The sequence below is a fragment of the Cnephaeus nilssonii genome (genome assembly GCF_951640355.1).
Source record: "Cnephaeus nilssonii genome assembly, chromosome: 16".
NCBI lineage: Eukaryota > Metazoa > Chordata > Mammalia > Chiroptera > Vespertilionidae > Cnephaeus > Cnephaeus nilssonii.
The window spans coordinates 38,780,128-38,807,124 of record NC_137087.1 but is presented as its reverse complement, the minus strand read 5'-3'; the positions used below and the strand labels follow the sequence as shown (position 1 = coordinate 38,807,124).

At 37.1% G+C, this 26,997-nt stretch overlaps 1 protein-coding gene and 1 pseudogene across 5 annotated transcripts in view; both read right to left on the bottom strand.

The window, feature by feature from the left end:
• EXOC6 (exocyst complex component 6) overlaps window positions 1-26,997 on the bottom strand; it is a 133,931-nt gene that overhangs the window by 66,085 nt on the left and 40,849 nt on the right. For 3 of the 4 annotated variants that reach the window (XM_079793461.1, XM_079793463.1, XM_079793464.1), the window contains 9 exons: window positions 22,531-22,599; window positions 22,321-22,404; window positions 20,465-20,511; window positions 20,223-20,343; window positions 18,343-18,414; window positions 11,489-11,586; window positions 9,715-9,820; window positions 6,154-6,263; window positions 1,025-1,136 (listed from right to left, as the gene is read on the bottom strand). In XM_079793461.1, coding sequence (XP_079649587.1) covers window positions 1,025-1,136; window positions 6,154-6,263; window positions 9,715-9,820; window positions 11,489-11,586; window positions 18,343-18,414; window positions 20,223-20,343; window positions 20,465-20,511; window positions 22,321-22,404; window positions 22,531-22,599 — 819 coding nt within the window. The remainder of the gene's footprint in view (window positions 1-1,024; window positions 1,137-6,153; window positions 6,264-9,714; window positions 9,821-11,488; window positions 11,587-18,342; window positions 18,415-20,222; window positions 20,344-20,464; window positions 20,512-22,320; window positions 22,405-22,530; window positions 22,600-26,997) is intronic. The other variant, XM_079793462.1, reaches the window with a different exon arrangement.
• On the bottom strand, window positions 4,701-6,143 carry LOC307112649 (COMM domain-containing protein 8-like; annotated as a pseudogene). Its single transcript has one exon. The product of its transcript is annotated as a COMM domain-containing protein 8-like (transcript).

Genomic DNA, 26,997 nt, shown 5'->3' with positions numbered 1-26,997 from the left:
TCTGTGATAAAGTTTAATTTATAAATTAGGCACAATAAGATATTAACATCAGTAATAATAAAATAGAACAATTATGCCCTAGCTGATTTGACTCAGTGGAAAGAGCATCGGCCTGCGGACTGAAGGGTCCTGGGTTCGAATGCGGTCAAGGGCATGTACCGCCTTGTAGGCTCGATCCCTGGCCCTGGTTGGGACATGTGCAGAGGCAACCAATCGATGTGTCTCTCTCACATCAATGTTTCTCTCTCTGTGTGTCTCTCTCTCCCTTCCACTCTCTCTAAAAATCAATGGAAAAGTATCTTCAGGTGAGGATTAACAAAATAAAAATAGAAAAATTGTAACAATATACTGTAATAAAAGTTATGTGAATGTGGTCATTCATTTTAGGGGATCCCTTGCTGAAGTCTTCTTATAGGTTCAATATTTTCTGGCACAAACCTTGCTGTAAATTGGAATGTGTTTTCTGTTCATGCTTCCCATCCACAAATTTAATGCCTTGTCTGTCTTAACTTATCAAGCATTGTGGCCTCAACTTTTGCAGTTTAAGGTGCAAAAGCAAAACTAGCACAGATTTCTTTCTCCTTCTTCACAATTTCACAGACAGAAGATTGGTTCTTACCTTAGAGCTTAGCAACCTCAGCATACAATTGTTTTTCTTTCCTCATTAATTCAAGCACTCTCTCCTTTTTATTTAAAGGAAGCACTTTATGGCTTTTCTTTGGCATATCTGAATTGCCAGCATCTCTACTCAAAACAGTGTGCAAAACTTAGGAATTGTTTATAGAGTTATTTTGGGAATTATTTATTTAATATTTTTGAACTGCAGTTGATCATAGGTAACTGAAATCGTGAATATGGAGAGACTACTGTTTCTATTCCCTGTGTAAAAATCCATTTTCTTCAGATTGCTTAAATTACATTGACATTTTTATTTTTAAACAAATCTACTTCATTAATAAATTTAAAATAGAAAGCTAGTTTTACAGGATGTTCCATGTAGTGAAACATTTGGATATAAACCTACCTCTGTCAAACCTATATGAGGTTTCCTAATAAGGTTCAGTAAACAGCTATTCAAAGTTCTGGTCAGCAGCAGATTTGTAGATTTTCTAAGCATATCATCTATTTCTGTTGAGCTAAAAACAAAATTTGATATTATTAAGCTTTCTGACAGGGTACATACAGTTCAGCACTATTGACATTTTAGGCCAGATAATTACTTGTTGTGGGCTGTCTTGTGCATTGCAGAATATTTAGCAGCATCCCTGGCCTTTACTCACTAACAGCATCCTTCCCCCTAGTTGGGACAATCCAAAATGCCTCTACACATTGCTAGATGCCTCCTAGGGAGCAGTTACCCCATTTGAGAACCACTGCCTTAAACATATGCTAACATTTTAGCACTACTTTACTTTTTATTTTATTAAAATATTACTCTTACAAATCTATAAAGCACAAATATTTACATTAGTTTATGTTTATTTTTAAAATGCAAATAGAGCAAGATTTGATAAAGCATAGCTACTTCTCACTACTACTGTAATTTTCTCCATTCTAATGCAAGCACTCTTTTCAATTTCTGCCAACCCAAATTCTGGCAGATCTGAGTATTTTCCTCTAATTCTTTATATCTAAAATCAAAGTGAATGTGCCACCAGAAGAGCTTCACGGTGATTTGGCATCAGACTCTCAGAAAATTCTAATATGTCAATGGTGTCCCTAAACAAGCAATGTACTCACCCTGATAAAAGAGGCGGCTGCCCTTTCCTCACACTCAAATTATACTTAAAGAAATCCCGTGTAACATTCTTCTCAGATAAAATATTTGTAAATGAAAGGGAGAAATAGTTCATCTATCATGATAGATAATGTCTTTCCTTTAATTTCCCTGAACTTCCTTGAATGCTAAGTCAGTGCATGCTTTTTCTTCCGTAAGTAAAAGCAGAGAAAGAAAACCTATCAGTATCTATTGTACTATTTGTGCCAGCAAGATTTACCTGACAATAACCAGTATTTCCCCTATGAGGTTTTTATCCTAATTGACCATTTTTCCCCTTAACCCCTTGTCCTTTGAGCCTATAAATTGTACTCCTCCTAATTTTTAAAGAATACTTCACAATAATGAAATCTTAATATGTAGTAAAACTCCTAAAATATTTTGCAGTTTAACCTTTTATGAAAACGGAAAATTTCTTAAAGATCATATTAGTTCCAGATGTTTCCTCTACAACTATTCATTGTATGTCTATTCATTAAGTCACTTCATTCTCTGGCCTGATTTTATTCATATATAGTACGTATATAGTACATTTGTACTATAAAAGCTCTGAAGTATCTTCTAGTTCTAAAAATCTAACTCCAAAATATGTTTAAACATAGTAAGAAAGCTTTAATCACAGAAAGTGATTTTTCCATAACCCTTTAATGACAAATAAAAAAGCAAACACAAAGCATCTCTAAGCTTTGTTGAATGAATAGCATTTTTATAGAGTTAACTAGACAACTGAATAGTGAATTAACAAAAGTGATTAATATTTTCATCAAAGACAGAAGGAAAAAGTTGACAGTCTTTTCTGTTATAGCATTAGTACACAACATTCACCATTTAGAATGTTAGGAGTTGGTAACAGATGAATGCATGAATCACTGTTTTCAAAGATGACTAACTATAACCAGAATCTATTTGAGAATATATAAGCAAATTCAAGCCTACCCATGTGTAAGTCTAGTTGTTCTCTACCCCTTAATTTCCTCATCTAATTCTTCCCAAGTACTCTAATTTCAAGCTCTTAAAACTTCTTGAATATGTTCCTTCCTCTTCATCATCACTGATCCTAATTATTTCAGGATCCTTTTCTTGAACCACTGCCTTCACTTTTTCAATGTGACTGACTATTGTTTTAATCCCCTCCAATCTATCATCCACATTGAGGCCAGAGTAAACTTTCTACAATAGAACGCTAATCATGTCATTCCTTAGTTAAAAAGTCTTCAACAGTTCCCCCATGCTTATAAAATAAAACACTCGCCCTAGCCGGTTTGGCTCAGTGGATAGAGAGTCGGCCTGTGGACTGAGGGGTCCCGGGTTCAATTCCAGCCAAGGGCAAATGCCCGGGTTGCAGCTTGATCCCCTCTAGGGGGCGTGCAGGAGACCGATCAGTGATTCTCTCTCATCATTGATGTTTCTATCTCTCCCTCTCCCTTCCTCTCTGAAATCAATAAAGAAATATATTTTTAAAAAATTAAAATAAAATAAATAAAACATCCCAAGCACCAGTTTTATATCTAATATTATAGAATCCCATCCTCTCCTAAGTCCAATGTTTCTAGCATGTACCAGGCACTCCACTGAGTGCTTTATACACATACAGTATATTACCCTCTGAATTATTTCCCTCATTTTACAGATGAGGAAACTGCAATTTAAACAGATTAAGTCACTTGCCCAAGGTCCTACTACAACTAGTGGGTATCAGCATCAAGACTCAAACTAAGAGAGATCAACCAAAGGACTTGTATGCATGCATATAAGCATAACCAATGGACACAGACAGTAGGGGGTGAGGACATGTGCTGGGGGGTGGGAGCAGCCAGGGAGAGGTCAATGGGGTAAAAAGGGGACATATGTGATACTTTAAACAATAAAGAATTTAATTTAAAAAAATAATAATAATAAGACTTAAACTAAGGTCTAACTCTGAAGGTTATGTTCTTAACCATTGCATTATACTGTCTCTGTCTCAGATCAGAACTTCATAATGTTAAAGGAAAAATAAGATAGGCATAATCAACTGGTGGCTCTCACAGTTCAAATCCACTATTGAAAACTACCACTGTAATAGCTTGTTATTCCTTTTCAGTTAAGACTCATTTGTGTCCACTATTTTTCAAATGCCAGATTCTACTGTGTGATTCTGCATGTTGTGCTGGATAGAGAATATATTGCCTCTGGTGAGTTTTATGACTGAAAATAAAAACTAATGTCTTTAAAATACATCTTTAGAGACTTTGGAATAAGTGGCTAGGTATGTGATGAAGCTTAAGGCAGTGGTTCTTCAACTTTCAAGTGCATCAGAATCACACTGAGAACTTGGCACAACCAAGGGCCCCACCCTCAGGGTCTCTAATTCAGTATGTCTGAGGCTGCATTTCTAACACTTTCCCATGTGACACTAATGCTATGGGTCTGGGATCCCGCTTTGAGAATCACTGGCTTGTAAGAAACACACAGAACAACATATGCTATGCACTAGGCATTTGTCTTCCTTTCTTCTTCTTTCCCCGCCAACTCATATTATTCAAGAACAAAAATTAAGCAATCCTTTTTTAAAGCCCTAGCCAGTTTTGCTCAGTGGATAGTGTCAGCCTGCAGACTAAATGATCCCAAGTTTGATTCTGGTCAAGGGCACATGCCTGGGTTTCGGTCTCGATGCCCAGTAGGTGTGTGTGCAGGAGGCAGCTGATCAATGATTCTCTCTCTTCATTGATGTTTCTATCTCTCTCTCCCCCTCTCTCTCTCTGAAATATATATATATATATATATATATATATATATATATATATATATATATATATATATGAAAGAAAGAAAGAAAGAAAGAAAGAAAGAAAGAAAGAAAGAAAGAAAGAAAGAAAGAAAGAAAGAAAGAAAGAAAGAAAAGAAATCCTTTAAAGAATCCCTACTTACAGGAAAAAGCAGTGTAAGACCTAAAACCAGATACCCTTTTACCCTGGCAGAATACACATTTTTTTTTTTTTTAGCAAGATTCAAGTTTATTTGTGCTTTGTATGTTAACATTACTTTAGAGCCTATTTTTAGTTTTCAGTAAAACTCGGTATCTATAAAGATCTGTCAAATATTTAATAAATGAAGCAGAACAGTCATTATGAAAATATAAACTGCTACTATAGCTTTTTATCTTTAATTTTTTAATGCATTTCCTGTCAACCATATAATTTCCTGTTCTTTAGGGAACTTGATAAATTTTTATCTTTGTCATCTCAACACGGCTGCTTTCTCAGCGTAGCATAATAGCATATTGCAGGTTTTCTGAGCATACAGTATTCACTGTCATATCAGTTGTAACAGTGGAATCTGATGATGCTGGTATTCATCATTTCCAGTTATTTGAACTGCAGGATGACCTTATTAGCTTCTTCCAAGGAACTTATTAGGTTCTGTAGCTCTTCTTGACTCATTTCGATAGAATATGGTTTGACTTCATTTTCTTTTACGTCTAGATGAAGGTTTAAAGTGGCATTTGTAATGTTAGAATCTTGTCACTGGAAAGTGCAAGCTTTAACTGCCAATTAAAATCCTGTAGCTGTGCAGAGGAAATATCAACTATTTCGTTTAAGAGTCTGCTTAATATCATCTTTTCTACTTTTCAAGCATTTCATGATAGCTTCTTGATGAGATGAATTCAACTGATTCAATTGCTGAGATATCTCTTTATCAGATAATTTTTTGCCCACTACAGCTTTGAAAAATTTGGTAATATCTTCCAGAACATGCATCCATTCTGTGGAATCCCAAACACTTTGATAATCCTGCGGGCCCCGCTCGACTGGAAGCTTCTGCAGCCGCCACAGCAGCGTCCCTTCTTCCGACTCCATCCCTGGGCAAGCTGGAGTCCGGGTCATGTGACAAGGCCAGGTCCTACACATTTCTTTTTTCCATTTATTTATATGTTGTTTAAATCCAAAACAATAATAATTACAATAAGAGACACAGGAACAACAAATTATAATTTTAAAACTGTCATTATTCTCACTGTTTCAACTTGAAAAATAAATAATTCATATCTGAACTGCCTTTATGGCTTTTTCTGACTTAAAATTCAAAAGCATTTAACACTGAAGGGTATTTCCTGCTATTCAGTATACAAATTCAAAAGAATGGATTTCAGAGAGGGAGACATTATGAAAGCCAGCATCACCACGCTCTCCTCCAGAGAGTATTCACGTTAGAAATATATCATATGTTCATTCCTTTTATGTCAGAAATTTTCACTGATATATCAGATTTATAACAACTTAATCCCATGTGTCAATGAGATAATAATCCACTAAAGAGTCATGGCCTGGAAATCAAGTGTTCATGTTTCACATAAGTAGCTATGATAAGGATACATTTCTTACTAGTAAACTTACCTCCGGTGCAGTGACTCTGAAAATTTAAGGCTGGCATAAATAAATTCTTTAACTTGAATGTAAATATGAGGCACTGACTGAGACATGGGGAATTTCTTTGGGAAAGACTGCTGTAGAAAGAAAAAATTAATGCTGTTTTCAAAATTTTAGAAAAAGGCATCTTAATCACCTAAAAACGCAAAAATTAAATTGACTGCACATTTGAATTAACAGTAAATACCTGCATCTTAGTCTACTGTTATATTTTTACATTACTTTTGACATTTTAAAGAAAACCAAACTATTTCTGAAGAAAACAATGTAGCAATTTACCTGTTTCTCAAATCATATTATCAGACTTCTATCAATCCCTCTCTGTTCTGATAAATATCCTGCAGAAGACGCCTACCTGTCAGCTGTCTGCTTCTCTACATCCATAATAAAGTACAAATAGTCAAGTTGGTCTTGAAAGTTACGGGCCAGCTTCCTGGCTCAGAGTCATCCAACAATTCTCAGACCCCTTCACACACCAATGCAGGAAGAAATCCACTTCATTCCCTAACTCCTAGAATACCTTCAACAGCTTTCTAGCTATTATTCCATCCAACACTGGTATGCAGCCAATGGTTTACAGTGTGCTTCTTGGCCAAACTGCTTTATCAGCCAACATCCATTAGCAAATTCTTAGTTTACAAAAGGTAAATCCTCTCCAAGATTTTTAACAAAAGCCACTTATCTATCTTCAAGAAGTCTAATCTACACTTCTGCCTCTATGTTCATTGCAACCTAGTTATATCAGTGAAAGTACCCTCACCATGGTCACTAATGACCTTGTGAATGTTAAATCCAATCCACGTTTCCAGCTCTCATGTTACTTGATTTATCTGAAGTATCTGACACAGTTGGCTCCCTCCAGCTTCTTAAATGATCTCTCCTTCCTTGGTATCCACTTCCTCTTATTTCTCTATCTTCTCTATATCTCTTCCTCTAGCCATCCCTTAATTATTGCTATGCCTTAGGGTCTATCCTACATCTTCTCCTTTTTCCATACATACGTCCTTAGATGATATTGTCTACTCTCATGACTTCAATCACCATGCAAGTGCCAATATCTCCCAAACCTATAAATTCAGGTCAAATCTTTCTCCTGAAGTCCAAATCCATATATCAAACCACCACTTGGACACTTACATTTGGCTGCAACACTTAAAATTTAACAGCTGTGTTTGATGTTATTTGAGACATACTCATAGATCCAAAAATGTAATTATCGTCCACTCATTCTAAATCTGCTCCTCTTGTGTTTCCTATCTTGGTCAATGTTACCACCATCCAAGGCAGAAACTTGGTTATCATACTTGACCCCTCTATCTTCATCATCTCTCATATGCAAACAATCACCAACTCCTATTGTTTCTACCCCCTAAACATCTCTAAATTCCATGGCCATTACTCTCACTCAAGTCACCGATTTCTTATCAATATTCCCTGCAATGAACCTCTTGCTGACCTCCCTGCCACCAGTCTAAGGCCTTCTCCAATCCATTCTCCATGCATTAGCCAGAGAGATCTATTTGGAAGGTATTTCAGCTTTAAGAATTTATTTTAATGACATTAAAGACAGAATATAAATATGTCCTTATGTTAGCCAAAGGGTTCTAATCAAATTATCAAAAGACTGATTTGTGCACATATGTTCAGTCTTACTCTTTTCTCACTCATAATTTACACTGAAAATAACTCAAGTCATTTGAGAGAGTTCACATCTTTCCTAATAGTTTTGATTAAAAAATATTTAAATTAGGAAAAGAATTAAATATATATATACACACAACCAAGAGATTATTACTAAATAATTTATGGGATTTCTTTATAAGCTGTCAAATTTAATTTTTCCACGTTTCCTTTACCTTAACAGTTCAACTTCTTTTTAATGATAATATATGGGCCAATAAATACAACTACTAACAAATTTAATCCTACTATATATTTTGGAAGCACCCAACAAGCTGTCAGAGATCCTTTTAACTAGAAACCTATTTAGAATACTTTAGTTTAATTAGAAGGAATATTAGAGATTATTTAGTTTAACCTCCTCACTTCACAGATGAGCCACAAATAGGGTAAGTCACTTGCCCATAATAAGCCACAGACAGAGCTGGTATATGAACCCAGACCATGGAGATACTACAGCCTGAATAAACTTTATTACCAATAACCAAAACTAAACAAAACCAAGCCATGAGATGGAGAATATTTTGTTCATTGTAAAGGGATAACATTGTAAAGAAACAACTTTGATTGGGACTTTAAAAATATCGATTGAGCCTGGCTGGCATGATCGTTGAGCTATGAACCAAGAGGTCACGGTTTGATTCTGGTCAGGGCACATGCCCAGGTTGTGGGCTCGATACCCAGTGTGGGGTGCAGGAAGCAGCCGACCAGTGATTCTCTCTCATCACTGAGGTTTCTATCTCTCTCTCCCTCTCCTTTCCTCTCTTGAAATCAATAAAAATGTTAAAAATAATAATAATAAAATAAAAATCAAATCTAAAAAATATATCGACTGAGAATAATTATTCTGGTCTTTTGTGTGCATTAGAATCTAGCTATTAGGCTTATGCAATGGCAGTGTTAGCTGTAATTTAAAGGCTATGCATTTAATTACTTGGTCCTATATTTAGTGACTATTACACATAATATGCTTAGTTTATATATATAAAAATATGACATAAAATTTACAATCACCATTCACACAGTTTACTCAGAATTCACATCTGTTCATTGTAAAGGGATAAGAACACAGAAAATAACTAAATTATAAAGAGCTGAAAAAAATAATAAAGAATGGTAAGGAGAAAAAAACAAGAATAAAGGGAATAAAAAGGTGACAATTATAGAAAATATGATACCCTTTTCCCATGGGTTCTGATCCTACCTAGAAATACTAGATAGGTACAAGTATGTGTGTTCATGTGTGTACACACACATGTGCAATAATATGTACAGTAGTCCCAGAATACTCTACATGCTGGTGTATTTCCTTTCTGTATCATCTTTTATTCACACATTTGATTACAAAAATACATATTCCTACTTAAGGAAAGAAATCGACATGTGGCTACTGCCTTCACTCTTACTAAACCAAGATAAATTTTTTGTAGAAGTACATTTCTAGAAGAAAAGCCACAAAAGATCTTCAACAGTGATAGACATTTCAAAGAAATACTCCTCTTTTTCCCTGGAATATACTTATTCCTATAATTTACTCAACATTTAGTATATCTAATTTGGAATCCACTCAACATTAGCAACACCTGCCCAGAGAAACCACCTAACATTTGGGACAACTGTTGCTAGTATCCCCAGTTAAGTCCCTTCTTAACTTCACCAAAACAGTAACAGTCATAGTAGTAACATAACATAACAAAACATAATTAATTTTTTAAATAGCACAACAACAAAAAAGCCTAAAAAAAAAACAAAAACATTCTCACTTACAGTGTCAAATTAATATTATGTAGCAATAAATACCCTAAGTTTATTTTCAAGAAAATTCTTGAATTAAAAACTAGCTTGTACCTTTTCAAGGTCTGGATCTTGAAAGGGAAATTTACTGATGACTATTTTATATTCTTCTTCATTCGTAATAGGGATGGGGCTATAATTATCTTCTTCAAAAATGTCCCTGTTAAGAAAGAAGAGGGAATTGAACTATCATTAGAGTGCTGAAGGACAATATTTTTTTTAATTCACAACTATTACCAAAGCATTTTTAAAATTGATTTCAGAGAGAGGAAAGGAGAAGGGGAGAGAGAGAAAAACATCAATGATGAGAGAGAATAATCAATCGGCTGCCTCCTGCATGACCTCTATTTCTAAAATACTAAATATAAAAAATTGTTGATACTTATACCTGATTCATCAAGCCTGTCATATCCATTTGGGACAACATTGTTCCAATATTGCTCCTAAGAAATGTTATTACTAAAAGCTTAAATGAGGGGTTTTTAGTGAGTGTTAATAGAAGTGCATCACCTTGTTCACTTAGATATTATAGAAGGAAAGACTTCTATCATAGTATTCATAAGGTCTGCCGTCTAGTTTTAAAAATTGATGGGGTAAATGCCAAGCTGGGGTAAATAGCTTAACATATTTTCTAGTTTAATTTCATCAAATATTATTGACACATAACTTCTATCATATTACGGATGACATAGATCTAAGATCTCATGATTGACTTTTTTTTCCAAATGAAGGAAGACAGAAAAGGAAGGAAGGAGAGAGGGAGAAAGGGTGGAGGGAAGTTTTTAGAATTTAAAAAGAAGGGAGATTTCTTTTTTTCATGGCAATAGAAAATTATATAGATATTAAAATAATTTGTCTATACCCTATAGGCAAGTGGTTAAAGCAAAAATAATTTTCCTTATTAGATGCTTTAAGATTTTAATCTAATTATGTTGTTTGTAAAAATGGCACTTTTCTCCCAAACAAAATTTAAAAGCATAAATTTCTAATACTAAATACCTTTGAATACCTACAGCCTTTTACCTAATCATTTACTGGGAAAACAAACTATAGAGATTAAAACTAAAAGTAGTACATTTAAAAATTAATTATAAGTGTTTCAGCTACTATGAAAAATAATATGGCAATTCCTCAAAATATTAAACATATATTTATATATAATTCAGCAATTCCATTTCTGGGTATATACCCAAAAGAAGTGAAAACCAGGATTCAAACAGATATTTGTACAACAATGTTCATAGCTTCATTATCCACAATAGCCAAAAGGTGGAAACAATTGAAATATCCAGAGATGGATCAATTGTAAATAAAATGTGGTATATACATACAGTAGAATATTATTCAGCCTTTTAAAAAATGAAATTTTGAAAGACACTGCAACATGGATGAACCTTAAAGACATTATTCCAAGTGAAATAATCCAGACACAAAAAAGTACAAATATGTATTTAAATATGTATTTAAATATGTATGATATCACATTTATGAAGTACTAAGAGTAGTCAAATTCATAGAGACAAATTAGAATGGTGATCGCCAGGGGCTAAAAGAAGGGAATGGGAGTTCTTGTTTAATTGGTATAGAGTTTAAGTTTGGGAAGATGAGAAAGTTCTGGAGAAAGATAGTGGTGATGGTTACAATGTAAATGTACTTTATGCCACTAAACTGTACATTTCTAAAAGGTTAAAATGGTAAATCTTATGTTATGTATATTTTACTACAATAAAAAATTATTATAAGCATTTTTATTGCTAAACACAAAATCAATTACTTTAGCATTTGATAAACTTTTTCACCACATTAAGGCACCGTGGCTCAGACTAACCTGAAAACTGTAGCCCATTTCTTAAGCAGTGTTTCATTGTATTGATCTCTTATTTCAAATAAAAGGTCAAAAAGTCGGTTCACTGGAAAACCATAACCCTAAAACACACACATAAAAAACAGATAAACATCCATTTTTAAAATGTTCATTTTTAAATGAAACTATTCATTTTTTTTAACTATTCATTTTTTTAAATATATTTTATTGATTTTCCACAGAGAGGAAGGGAGAGGGACAGAGAGCTAGAAACATCGATGAGAGAGAAACATCGACCAGCTGCCTCCTGCACACCCCCTATTGGGGATGTGCCCGCAACCAAGGTACATGCCCCTGACCAGAATCGAACCTGGGACCTTTCAGTCCGCAGACCGACGCTCTATCCATTGAGCCAAACTGGTTTCGGCGAAACTATTCATTTTTAAAATGTTGGAAATACTGGAGAATTATTTGAAAGTAACCATTTACTGTATCACATTATATGCCATTCCAACAGTATGAAAAAATATATATATATTCTTTTGACTTTCTATTAGGTTGCATTAAGTAAGAAAGAATCTAGACAGAGTTTTATGAAGCTGGAATAATTTTGCCATTTCTTCTCTTTCTCTCTTTACTCTGGATTTCTTGGTTAGCCTTAAAAAGTATCAGAAGTCAGACTGGTGAAAAAGTTCAAGATTATCTAAATAACTGTGTCTTGAGAAGTGGTCCCTAAATAGGATACAAGAAAAGGGAATATATGCTGTCTAAAACATGCTAGCTTCCTTTTGTACCTTCAATGTTAGAGTGACTTTGTTGCATAGGGAAATTTTATATCTTTTCCTCAAACATACACTCTCCAAAACTATTTCTTTCCAACTTCAAATTCATTAAAATCTTACCTATATCAGGATCAAACATTTGCACTCATCTCACAGAGCTGTCAAGATTTACCTCTTCATCTTAGTTCTTGATCCTATCTCATCCTTTCATTTGTAATGCTAACAGCTAGACACCCATGAAAAACACACATGGTGTCAAAACAAGCCAAAGGAAAAACGTTTGGGCAAAAAATGAAAAAGGATCCCAAGTCAAATTTATAGAAAGGATTCCTTTATTAACTTTTGGTCGAGAATATGTTTGTATATTTTCAGAAAACAACTCCAAGACCATGTGGATTCCTGCAACAGAGAGGAATTGACAGGACTGCTCCAGCCATGAAGACAGAAGAGAAACAGTCCAGAGATGGAAGATGCTGACGACGCCTTGCCATACTAGCAGTCAGCAGCAGTGCGTCACTGCAGGTTGCCCAGGACCAAACCAGAGAGGGTCAGACCTATATTACCACCATTTGTCCACCATCCAGAACTGAAATATCATTGCTGACATGTACACATAAGGAACTGTTTGACATTGAAATTGGGACTCAAAAGACCTATTGCCCCAGAAAGAAACTCACTACAGACTGATTCATTTGCCTCTCAGCATAACCATTATTGCTTGTCTCATTTTCGGTTCTTATAAGTGTATTTCTAGTATCATATGATCTCACTCATCTAGGGGAAATAATGAACAACATAAACTGATGAACAAAAACAGACCGGGAGACAGGGAAGCATCAATCAGATTGTCAAACCTCAGAGGGAAGGTAGAGGAGGGTGGGAGTAAGGGGGAGAGATAACCAAAGGACTTGTATGCATGCATATAGGCCTAACCAGTGGTCACGGACAACAGGGGGGTGGGGGCATGCGTGGGAGGGGTTTGGGATGGGAATGGGGGGATGAGGACAAATATGTGATACCTTAATCAATAAAGAAATTAAAGTGAAAAAAAAAAGAACCACGGATTATCTATTCACTCTATTATGTCTTTAACTTCCACAAGCAAGTAGTGCTCCTTTCTCTTGGCTAAATAAATATGCTAAATCACCTCTCATCTTTAAATCAAGAACAGAAGAAAAAAAGCCCTCCCTCAATTTTCTGTGCCCAGCCAGCTGCCTCCCTGTTACTCCTTTCATAGCCAAACCCTACAATAATCTAATTCCCATTCCCATTTCTGTATTAAAACTGCTCTCAACAATGACACAGATTACCTCCCAAATATAAAATTAAATTATTTCATTCTACCTTACCTCTTTTTCTTGAAACGCTGCTTTGATTCTACAATTCTCTCTCTCCTCGTTTTCTTAGCTATAAATAATGTAACCAGTTTCCTTTTTTTCTCCTATCTGCATTCCTCAATCTTTTCTTCTAACTTTCTAGGGCAATCTCAAGTCTACTGACTTCAAACACTAGTTTATTATTCTAAATCTGTATCTTTAGCTATACCTCTGTAAATTCTAATTATTTAATTCTAACACTTATTAGAAATCTCCAGTCAGTCTGCCAGAAAGTACATTAAAGTTAACGTATCTCCTCCCATTCCAACTAAACCAAGTGTTTTTCTTATTTCCTATCTCTGTTAATAATTCTATTATCAGTCCAGTTTATCAGGGGGGGAAAACTTGAAAAGAAACATTTCATCAGTCACCAAATTCTTTTGTTTTCACCTCCTTTACGAATCTCTTTCAAATCTATCATTCTTCTCCATCATTTATTACCTTTCTTTCATCCAGAAATATTCCCAGTGCCACTGCTTTATTTCATTTAACATCTCTTGCCTAGACCATTGTAAGAGCTTCCTAAACTGAAATTCCAACCTTGTGTCTCAACTCAATCTATTGCCCAAACTCTCCAAGTTATCATTTAAAAGTGTAAATCTGATCATGCCATTCCCCTGGTTAAAAACTATAGAAGGCTTACTGAAGTCCCACAAGATGTGCCACAGTCTGGGTCAAACTACTTTATCAGTTTCAGGACCACTATTTTGCCCTTCTTTGCTCATACCCATATGCTATATATAGTTTCTGACACCATCAAGCTGTTCAACCCACCTCATGCTTACCATATCATACCTCTATCTATAGCTTACACGTGCTATTTTCTCTGCCACTAATGCTCCTTCCTTCAAATCTACTTGTTGAACTCATCCTTCAAAATCCAGCCCACATATCAACATTCTGTATATAGCCTTTCCCAATTCATGAAATCAAAGTTAGTTATTCCATCTTCTGTGAGTCCAAAACTCTGTAATATATTGCTATAATAGTATATTATATTATACATATTTTTTTACAACTAAATTTCTTGAATCCAGGGATTTTTAAGTCCATACTATCTTACTAATTTTTATGTCTCTCTCATTATATGCACCATCTAGCTGCCAGCATTTAATGAGTGCTCAAAATGTTAGTGAATAAACCAGTAAATGTTTACTTTTGATCTGCTTAATAGGCAGAACTATTAATATGCTGGTATTACATTTTTACTTTATTGTTCAGTCAGCTTTGTTTTAAGTGATAAAATAATGACATTAAAAATAATGACATTTAAAAATTGCATAATAAACCAAATAATATACAATATTCTTTAATCAGTTTTTATGAAAAGACCCTCCCCAATTCTTCAACTAATGGATATAACTTGAAAAGCCAGTGTTTACTAATTCAGTAAAAGACCCACCTAATGCTCAGCTTGTCAATTTTCAATGAAATTAAAATACTGCAAGATTTCTGAATAAGTAAGGACTGGTGTGTCTTCCTCAATCTTATTTCAAAGCTGTAAGATTAGAAAGGTATACTTACGAGGGTTTATACACCCAGCACTGTGACTTTTTAGTGCCTCTATTACTTGAATGTTATCAATTACTCTTCTTTGATTCTCTGAAGAGTTCCTTGGAACCACATCAAATACTCTCTAGATTCAGCTGTACTCAAAGTGCCAGTCTAAGATCAGTTTGTTATGGTTTACAAAGAGATAAGGAGCTTGCACGAGCACATAAATCAATAGGGGAATGCAATGAGCTATCACCTCATGTCTGTAAAAATAGCAATTATAAAAAACACAAGATATAATAAATGCTGGAGTGGATGTGAAGAAAAGGGAACCCTTGTACACTGTTGATGGGATTGTAATTTGGTACAGCCACTATGGAAAACAGCATGGAGGTTCCTCAAAAAAACTAAAAATAGAACTACCATATGATCCAGCAATTCCACTGCCAGGAAATGAAAACACTTGAAAAGATATCTGCACCCCTGTGTTCATAGCAGCAGCATTTACAATAGCCAAAAAATGGAAACAACCTAAATGTCCATCAATGGATGAATGGATAATGAAGTTATGGTATACATATATACAATGGAATATTATTGAGCCATAAAATAATGATGAAATCCTACCATTTGCAACAAGATGGATCGACCTGAAAGTATTATGCTAAGTGAAATAAGATAGACAAAGACAAATACTGTATGACCTAACTTGTATGTGAATCTAAAAAACCACACACCACAAAATAAAACTCATAGAAAAAGAGATCAGACTTGTGGTTACCAGAAATGGAGGGTAGGATGAGGAGAAACTGGAGGAAGGTAGTCAAAAGTTACAAACTTCCAGTTATAAGTACAACATGATGACTATAACTAACAGTGCTGTATGATTTACAGATAAGAGAGTAAATCCTAGGAGTTCTCATCGCAAAAAAGAAAATATTTTCCTTTTTACTTTACTTTTTATTGTTTCTACATGAGAAGATGATGTTAGCTGGACCAACTGTTGTAATCATTTCACAACATATATGTAAATCCTATCATCATGGCTCTATTCCTTAACCTTTTGCACTCGGATGTCGAGTGTGACTCAACACGGTTAGCATAAAGGAATCGAGAAAAAAGCAAGCGAGTGCAAAGGGTTAAAATTATATAGTGATGTATGTCAATAATTTCTCAATAAAACTGGAAAAAATATAAATCAATGCTGCTACTACCTACATCAAGAAAGTCCTGCTACAAAAAATGCCAATTGAGCTGAACTTTGTACTTAGTGATGTGGTTGTATTTATATTCAGACTAAAAGTTCCTTTTTATTATGGATCCATAACAATTTGCAGTCTAGTAATGGTTTGCAGGTTGTGATCCCCTGACTAGACTTTGAATTGCAGAGCTTTAAGCATTAGGATAGTAAAACTCCCTGACGTTACTTAGAGATAGGCCTAAAAAATTAAGGCAGTCTCCAATAAAACTTACCAAAAGTTTTTTGTTTTTCCTCCCAGAGAGATCAGTATTACAGATATATTTGTCACAAAATTTATGAAAACAAAACCCCCCACATTATTTTGGCCTTTATTATTTATAAGCCATACAAATAATAAAGATATAAGGCAAATAAAATAATTTATTAAAGGAGCTTGTAGAATCTTCTTCTTAGGTTTAAGAATAAATGAGACAATTATAATTCTAGAATGGAAAGACTCTTGTGATAAAGCTAACTGTTTAAATTAGGATTTCCCAAATTATCCTATATAATAAAAGCCTAATATGCAAATTGTCCCCTGGACCGGGAGTTCAACTGGGAGTTCGACCAGGGGGCAGGGCCAGGCAGCCAACCACCTGCAGCTCCTCCCCCTGGCCAGCCTTGCTCCCAATCAACCCCCCACCCCCATCCCAATCGGCGCAGGCCGGCCAGACCCCACCGGTGCATGAATTCATGCACAGGGCCTCTAGTATTTTATAAAGCTCTAAACCTAATAGATGTTATAAGGGGAAAAAAGATTCAATGGTCAAATATATTGGGAAAATGCTGCATAATCACCTTCCTTTTGGAAATGCATGGTATAAATTTGCTGAGAAAAGCTTTTAATGTAAAAGTCTGTTTTATTTTACTTAGCATTTCCCAAACATTTTTGACCAGAGAAATCTTATCTAGGTAACATCTATTATCACACTTTGGAAAATGCTAGTCTATATTTCATAAAACATTATTTCAACCATTAAAAAGTCACATAAGGTTAAAGCCTGAAAACAACATGCAATAAATTCTTTATGATCAGTGACAAAGGAGGAGGGATGAGCTTAAAACTTTGATTTTTCAGATCAGTTTTAATCTTAGTTTTAAAAAAAGACTTAAAGAAGTAAAGTGATTTGCTCACAGTCATAGCGCATCTGAAATTAGGAAGGAAATGAGTGAATACAACTGTCAAACTATGCGTTTTCATAATTATCACATTTAAAACTCAAAACAATTCTGAAAACTAGTAATAAATCTATTTTCACAAATGAGGATATAAAGTTTAGAAAACTTGTAGATACACAATTATTCAACATCAGAGGCAGAAAATTAACTCAGTGTTTGGGTGACTTCCAGGGCCCATGATCACTGTCCTAAGGCAGAACTTGCATCTCCTAATTTCTAGTACAGAGTTCTTTCTACTGCACCATGTTTTTTTGTTTGTTTGTTTGTTTAGAAATAAAGTTGCTAGGTTGTTTTATTTTTTAAAGATTTTTAAGAGTGATTTTGAGAGAGAGAGGGAGGGAGAGGAAGGGAGGGAGAGAGAGAGAGAGAAACATCACTGTGAGAGCAAAACATTGATGGGCTGCCTCCAGTATGCCCCCTACTGGGGATCAAGCCTGCAACCCAGGCATGTGTCCTGACTGGGAATCGAACAGGTAAATTTTGCGTGCATGGGATGGCGCCCAACGAACTGAGACACACTGGCCAGGGCTGTACCATGTATTTTTTTTAACTACAAAAATAATTTTTCTATTCTAACTGACCAATATTTAAAAAGATGGTAATATTCCATGAGTTTTGTCCAACATTCATAATAAGGAAGGAAGCGGTATGAAAAGTCCTAGGTAAATACTAACATATAAGTAAACATTTGGTTACTACTATTTTGCTACCATTAATCCACAATAAATTAAATGAGCATGGCCTATTACTTTGTAAATCTTTAATTGCTTAAAATGGCCATTAATTGAATGTTAGAGTATCACCCACCTGCAAAGTATCTGCAAATATTACAATGAGATTCTTCAGCTCCAGAACAAGATCAGGATCAGTGCAATAAGACTGTGGCGGGGGTGGGAGGTAGGGTAGATGTAGGAGTGGAAACAAACAAATAAAAAAACCCAGAGTCATTAGGTTAAAAACTACGAATTAAAACCTGATATTTTTCCCTTTACTCTGCCAGACTTACAATAAATTTTGAATCTTGGTTATTAGTTAGATCCACAGCTGGATTACTCTAATTAGTAAAATTTCTTAGGGAAAGTTCATTAAAATAATGTATCTAAATATCTGTATTATATTAAAAGATTTTCCTAAAATGTGCACATAGTAAACTTTGGTTAAAGCAATGACACTAGTTATTTTAAAATGAAAAAATGGTTTTACATAAATATATTTATATGTACATATAAATATATGTAACTCATATTTTTAGTTCTCAAATATTTGCCTTATAAGAGACACAAATATATTACTTTTTTCTAACATAAGAATGACAATTTAAGTATTTTATTAATAATTTACCAAAAGAAAATAATTAATTTCAAAGGAATAGTGAAATTCACTGTCCTTTTAACAGTATTTAATAAAAATTTGAGTGTGATAGATTGCACTCAACATATTATAACCTTGTATTTGATGTCATGGAATTAATAGGAAGCATACTATAATTTTACATATTCAGAGCAGGTCTGAATATAAACCATAAAACATATTGTTTTTTATTAATATGTTAGGAAAATTAGTTCACTGGAAAATAGTGTATTAAGAATCTATATTACTGATAAATAAAAATGCAGTGTGTTTATAATATAAATATCATATAAGCTATTAATCCTCTTAAAATGTTTTCAATATTCTCAATAATCTACACTAATAAAAGAATAAGATGCAAATTGGCCATCCCTTCGTGACACCCACCAGCCAATCAGGAGTGGGTATGCAAATTAACCCAACAAAGATGGCAGGTTAATTTGCATACACAGGCCCCGAGCTGGGGGCAGGAAGCCTAGGCGACCACGCAGGCATTCCACACTGCCCCAGCCACTCTGGGCCTCTGGGCAGTGTGGGAAGGTGGAAAGGTGGTTCCAGGCCGGAGCGAAAAGGCAGTTCCAGCTGGAGCGAAGGCCGTGCTGAAGGAAGGCCCATTATTGCACAAATATTTGTGCACTGGGCCTCTAGTAAAATTATAAATAAGGTTATAAAATTTTAAGTATGAAGAGATTTTACTGAAGGTAAACTACTGAAATTGTCTTAAGAAAAAGTCTACACTGAGCAATCATTAATTTCAGTAGTCTTTATAATACTAACATATTTATTATTTCCACAAGAAGCATATTATAAAAATACTTAATAATTTTACTTTTATTCATTAAAAATATTTCATTACATAAAGTTCCTTTATTCAAATGAGTTCAAAATTTGACATTGCATATTTTTTTAAAAATTTATAATTGCATTACTGCAAACAAATTATGAACATTGAAGAACAAGTTCTATTGTGTTTTGGTGGTTTTTTTTAGTTTTAATGGTAGAATTTATTTTGGAAGCAAAGATTTGGAATGATAATTAAAAACCCTTCATTCATGGTGTTTTTCAGTGATGTAATGAAGAGTTCAGTTGAGATTAATAAGACCAGCTTAATTCTTCATTTTCTATAATACTAGACTAAAAATGTCTTAGGAAGCCCCAGTCAGTTGCAAAATCACAGCCCAATATTAGCAAATGAAAGCCTGACAGTACTATTTCCAAATCTGAGCAATTACTAAATATATGCAGAATGATGGAAGTACAGTTTTCTTCTGACAATATCTGTCTCAGAAGTTCTGAAAGTAAATTAAAAATTCAGTAACATAAACTGTCTGACTTACTGAATGAGCTCTAAGGACAGCAATTATCTTGGAGAGGGCCATGTTCCAAAGTTCATCAGTGTATGCCCTGGTTACTAATCCTTGGGTCACATGCAAAATATGATCTTCAACCACAAAGAACCTAAAAACAGTAATTACCGATATAACATGTGTTAAAAAAATTCAAAACCAAATACAAAATTATTAGTTCTGACATTTAACATAATATAAAAATAATATTTATTTCCATATTAGATACATACCCTACAATTTGAGTGAAATATCTTCTATAGCCATCAACTGTTTCATGCTTTAAATGAAAAATAAAAATCAATTTAAACCAATACATACCAGAACAAAAAAATCACTACATTTATTAACAAATATTTATTGAGAGCCTACTATATGCTGCATACATTTTTAAAGTACCAGGGGATACACTGATAAATAACAAAAAGTCCTTACCCTCATGAAACTTGCATTAAAAATAAGACAGACAATAAACAAGTTAAAAAGTAAATATGACTTCAGAACTGCCCACCCCCTCAGCATTTAATTCAAGCCACCATCATCTCTCACTTGGGACATTACATCATTCTCTTACCTAGTCTCCCTAGCTTTCAGGCTTGATCCTTAGTCTATTCTCCAGATACCTGCTAAAATGATACTTCCAAATAGTAATGAGATCACATATCTTCTGCTAAAAACCTTCCAATGACTTTTCATCTGATTCACAATAAATGTCAAACTCTTTACAAATGGTCTACAATTGCATATTGTTTATAATTATTTATATTTTTGAATATAGATAATGATCTTGTGGTCAGAAGACATACTCTGTATGATTTCAAGTCTTTTATATTTGTTGAGATGCATTTAATGGCTCAGAATATGATCTATCTTGGTGAACATTCCAATTCTAATTGAAAACCATGCGTAGTCTGCTGTTTTGGGTAAAGTATTCAGTCAACATCAATTAATCAAGTCACCTGATAATGTTTTTCAGGCTTTCTATTTTCTCTATCTTTGGTGTTCTGAAGTTTCATTGTAAGGTCTTTAAGAATAAATCCTCTTTATTTAAACCTACTTGGTATTCCTTAGGCTTGACTCTAAGGAATTTATTTTGGAAGCAAAATTTGGAATGATAATTAAATCTTTATCATTTATCTATAGGTTTCTATTTTTCATCTGTCCTGGCAAATTCTCAGCCATTATATCCTCAAATACTCCTCTGTCCCATTTGTTTTATCTTCTCTTTCTGAAACTCCAACTAGAAATATGTTAGACCTTCTCTCTGTATACCCTGGCTCTTATCTATTTTTATCATTTTGTCTTTCTGTGATGCTTTCTAGATAATTTCTTCAGATCAACTAAAGAGAATTCATCAACTGTTAAACCTATCATAAAATTTTAAATTTTGGTTAATATATCTTCAATATCTAGGTATTCTACCTGATTTTTCTTTACATTTTTTGGCCATTCTCTATATTTTCTTATTCCCTAATTATATCAGCAAGCTTATAAGTGCTTAAACTTATCTCAATTTCTGCCTTCATTTAGGTTTTCCTGTTTTCTTTGTTTTATAGTCAGATCTAATGAGGTATAAGTTATATACAATAAAACTCACTCTTTTTCATGCACTACAAGTTTTCACAAATATATCTGGTCATGTAACTATCACCAAAACCAACATATGAAACAGTTCCATATTCACTACATTTTTGTCCTGACTATACTTTTGTTCTATCCTCTCTCTAAAAAAATCAATTTTAACAAATACTTTTAAAATTAATTAAGATACAGAGTCCACCATGTTGTAAGAAACTAACGATCACTCCCAACACCTCATATATTTACTTGTTTATCCTTTTACTTATTCACTGTCTATTTTATTTGTTTACTGTCTACCTTCGCCAATAGAATGTAAGTTCATGAGAGAAGGGACTTATCTGTTTTGCTCACTGTTGTACCATCAGCACCTAAACCAATTATTGGAAATAGTAGGTGTTCAATAAATATTTATAGTTAAATGAATAGCGATGCAAGCTCTGAAGAAATTAAAGCAGGTAAGGAGATAAAAAGTGACAACATGACCGATTCAAAAATTTTATATACTTACCATATTTGACTGGGGCTGCAATACCAGTCTTGCTTGTTTCTTTCTTTGTTTTCGATAATAATTTTCAAATGTTTCCTCATCACCCTAAAATCAAACCAACAGAGTAATGAAAACACGTACACACACACACACACACACACACACACACACACACACACGCACACACACGCACACACGCACACACACGCACACACACACACAAATACTTACCAAAACAGAATAAATGTGCAAACATCTGTAAACTGGAGAAAAATCAACGAGTTCTTGAACAGTTAAGACCTGAAAAATAATACCATTTTTAAAAAATTAGAGGTCAAACTACTAGTCCACTCTTGGATAATGTAAAGTTAAAGATAGACAAGGAGATGCATTAACTTCATGCTATAACATTTATCACCTATAAAAAACATAGACTATCAATGTAATGCCCTTTTTACATTCTTTTGGCATTTGTTCAGTAGTTCATTCTGTGTATATTTATCATCACTGGCTATTTTAGATTATCCTATACTAGAGGCCCGATGCATGAATTCGTGCACTGGGAGAGGGGAGGGTCTGTGGGAGGTTGGCCGGCAGTCCCTGATCTAGTTGTGCAGATGTGTTGAGGTAGCAGCAAGCAAAGACCACAGACAGAGTGCCCCAAAACGCCTGAACACCAGCTACCCTCTGAGGTGGAAATACAGCTCTACTTCGCTGCCCGCGCTCCGGCCACCTCACTCCCGGGGGCGGAGTTGCTGACAGACAGATAGTCTCTCCTACCGCAGCCGCAGGAGCGCTAGCCAATCAGCGGTTGGGAGCCCGGAAAGGCATGGGGCCAAGCTAGAAGTGGCTGATGGGGGCAGAAGGGCGAGCGGCGCAGTGCAGTGACAGAGGTAAGATGGCGGTGGTGCTTACTTTACGTCTTTCCAGTTAGGCTGCTGCCTTGCCCCCTCAGAGCTGCTACTCTGTCTCAATCAGCCTTGGGGTTGCTCTCCTCCTACGGGCTTACCGGACCCAGATTCTCTGGTGCCCTGTGCCCGGAGCCTTAGCCAGGGTAGGGACCCGCCCCGGGGCAGGGGGAGGGCGGTAAGGGGCTGCGGGAGGTTGGCCAACCGCCTGCCATGGGAGGTTGGCTGTGGGAGCGCACTGACAACCAGGGGGCAGCTCCTGTGTTGAGCGTCTGCCCCCTGGTCATCAGTGCACATCATAGCAACCAGTCGTTCTAGTCATTACGGTTGTTCGGTCATAATGGTCACCTAGGCTTTTATAGATGATAGATAGATGATAGATAGATAGATAGATAGATAGATAGATAGATAATAAAAGCCTAACATACTAAGTGTCCGACCATTCGACCAGTCGCTATGACATGCACTGACCACCAGGGGGCAGATGCTCCAACTATAGGTTAGCTTGCTGCTGGGGTCTGGCTGATCGGGACATGCCCTGGAGCCCTCCCACGGTCCCTCCCCAGCCCTGATCGTGCACTGGTGGGGTCCCTCGGCTTGGCCTGCGCCCTCTCACAATCCGGGACCCCTTGGGGGATGTCGGAGAGCCGGTTTCAGCCCTATCCCCGCAGGCCAGGCCGAGAGACCCCACCAGCTCATGAATCCGTGCACCGGGCCTCTAGTAAGGTAATAAAGGAGAGAAACTTATGTCTTCAACATACTTGGTAGGGTGCCAGAAAAACTGTTACAGATAAGAGGCTACCTCATTATTGCTTTTGGTAAAGATGGATTTATGGTATAGCTATAGACAAAGTTCCTACTCTTATGCAGCTAAGTCATATGATTTACCATTATTTCATCAAATTGAAGACATAATCATTATCCTATCTATAAAACAGTAATATGCAAATCATCACTCCGCTACACTCAAGCCACGCCCACCGGCCACGCCCACCGGCCAATCAGAAAGGGAATATGCAAATACACCTAACCAAGATGGCTGCAGCCTCGGACAGCAGTTGTTGGAACTGGGATATTGGAGCCGAAGATCACAGGGGAATATCAGAGCCAGCAGGGGTCCCCCACAGGTGATCAGAGCCAGCTGGGGGGTCCCTGTCCAGGGCCCGAGCCTCAGCCAGAGGCTTGCAGCATTGGCTGGGGGTGGAGCTGGGCCACTGGAACCAGCTGGGGTCCCCTGCGGTGATTGGAGCCAGCTGGGGGTCCCTGACCAGGGCCCAAGCCTCAAACAGAAGCTTGAGGCCTTGGCCTTGGATGGAGCGGGGGATAGAGCCATCTGGGGGTCCCTGCCCAGGGGCCGAGCCTCAAACAGAGGCTTGCGGCATTGGATGGGGGCGGAGCGGGGAGATCAGAGCCAGCTGGGGGTCCTGCCCAGAGCCCAAGCCTTGGCCAGAGGCTTGCAGCCTTGGCCGTTGGGGCGGAGCCTGGTGATAGGAGCCTGGCGATCAGAGCCAGCTGGGGGTCCCTGCCCAGAGCCCAAGCCTCTGCCAGAGGCTTTAGGCCTTGGCTGGGGGTGGAGCCCACGAGCGGAGCCAGCTGGGGGTCCCTGCAGGTGATTGGAGCCAGCTGGGGGTCCCTGCCCAGGGCCCAAGCCTCAGCCAGAGGCTTTAGGCCTTGGCTGGGGGTGGAGCCCTCCAGCGGAGCCAGCTGGGGTCCCTTGCAGGTGATCCGAGCCAGCTGGGGGTCCCTGCCCAGAGCCCAAGCCTCTGCCAGAGGCTTGCGGCCTTGGCCGCTGGGGCGGAGCCTGGCAATCAGAGCAAGCTGGGGTCCCCTGTAGGCGATCGGAGCCAGCTGGGGGTCCCTGCCCAGAGCCCAAGCCTAGAGGCTTGCAGCCTTGGCCGTGGGTGGAGCCGGGCGATAGAGCCAGCTGTGGGTGTCTGTGGGCAATTGGAACCAGCTGGGGGTCCCTGCCCAGGGCCCGAGCCTCAAACAGAGGCTTGCGGCCTTGGCTGGGGGTAGAGCAGGGCGATCAGAGCCAGCTGGGGGTCCCTGCCCAGGGCTGGAGGCTTTAGGCCTTGGCAGGGGTGGAGCCGGAGATCACAGGAGATAGGTGAGAACTACAGAGGAAATACCTTTTCTGACCACTCACTGGCTAAGCTCCCTGTATGCCACTGGTAATATTCTTAGTAACTTGGGTATAAGAATCCAAAAAAGTGATCTAGGGCTTTTCCACCACACTCCTGGAGAAAAAAATGAAGGTCCGCTGCTGGAGGGCTAAGAAATGTCATAACCTGCCCTACACGGTTTGGCTCAGTGGATAATGTCTAGGTTTGCCAACCACAGAGTCCAGGTTAGATTCTGATCAAGGGCATGTACCTAAGTTGCAGGCTCCTCCCTGGCTGGGGCCCAGGTCAGGGCTCAGGAAGGAGGCAAGCAATCTAAGTATTCCTCTCACTTTGATGTTTCTCTCTGTCTTTCCCTTTCTCTTTCACATTCTCTAAAAGTCCATGGAAACATATACTCAGGTGAGGATAAAAAAAAAAGAAAGAAAGAAATGTCATCCTATCTAATAAAAGAGTACTATGCAGATTGATCATCACTGCAACACACAATATAGCTGCCCCCATGTGGTCAAAGATCCTGCCCCCATGTGGACACAAGATGGCAACCACAAGATGGCCAGCAGGAGAGGGCAGTTGGGAGGCACCCGGCCTGCAAGGGAGGGCAGTTGAGAAGGACCAGGCCTGCAAGGGAGGGCAGTTGGAGGTGATCAACCCTGCAGGAGAGGGCAGTTAGGGGTAACCAGGCCGGCAGAGGAGGGAAGTTGGGGGCAAACAGGCTGGCAGCAGAGTGGTTAGGGGGTGATCAGGCTGGCAGGCAGAAGCGGTTAGGGGCAATCAGGAAGGCAGGCAGGCAAGCAGTTGGGAGCCAGCAGTCCTGGATTGTGAGAGGGATGTCCGGCTGCCCTCAAGGCAGTCGGACATCCCTTGAGGGGTCCCAGATTGGAGAGGGTACAGGCTGGGCTGAGGGACAACCCCCCTCCGTGCACGAATTTCGTGCACCGGGCCTCTAGTTATTTTATAAAACACTAAGAAAGAAAAAAACACTAGCACTTGAAACTATGATATCAATTTAAGATGTATCCCAACTCTGAGAAGTTGCACCTCAGAATAGATGAAATAGAGTAGTATAAAGTTTCTCAAACTTGAGAAATAAATTATTTTTAAAGGAACGTATTCCTATGCTCATGAGTCCCCAGAGTAGACTTATTTTTATTATAATGTTACTTATTAGGGAAAATGATAGAAACAAATACAAGTAATAATAAAATAGATCTGTAAAAACAGGGAAACAACCAAGTTTTTCTTACAGTATGGATTTAGCAGTAGGGCACGATGGCAATACTCTCAACAGTTAAACATACAAAACATCCCTGGCCAGTGTTGCTCACTGTTTAGAGTATGCGCCCAAGCATCAAAGGGTCACAGATTCGATTGATGTTTCTCTCTCTCTCTCTCTCTCTCTCTCTCCCCCCCTCTCCCTCACCCTCTCCTTCTCTCTTTCTGTTCCTCTCTCTCTCTAAGTAAATAATCTTTTAAAATAATAATTTCAAGGTTTCTAAACTTATTAAAACTTTTTCAAGAAATAAAAACTTTTAAAAAAGAAATAAAAAACTTTAATCATATTAGAATTATTTTATAGTATCTCAGCACCAATTTTTTTTAAAGGCAGGCTATCCAGAATCAGTCTAAATTTTAAGGTCACGCCATCATGAAATTAAATGTTTACCACA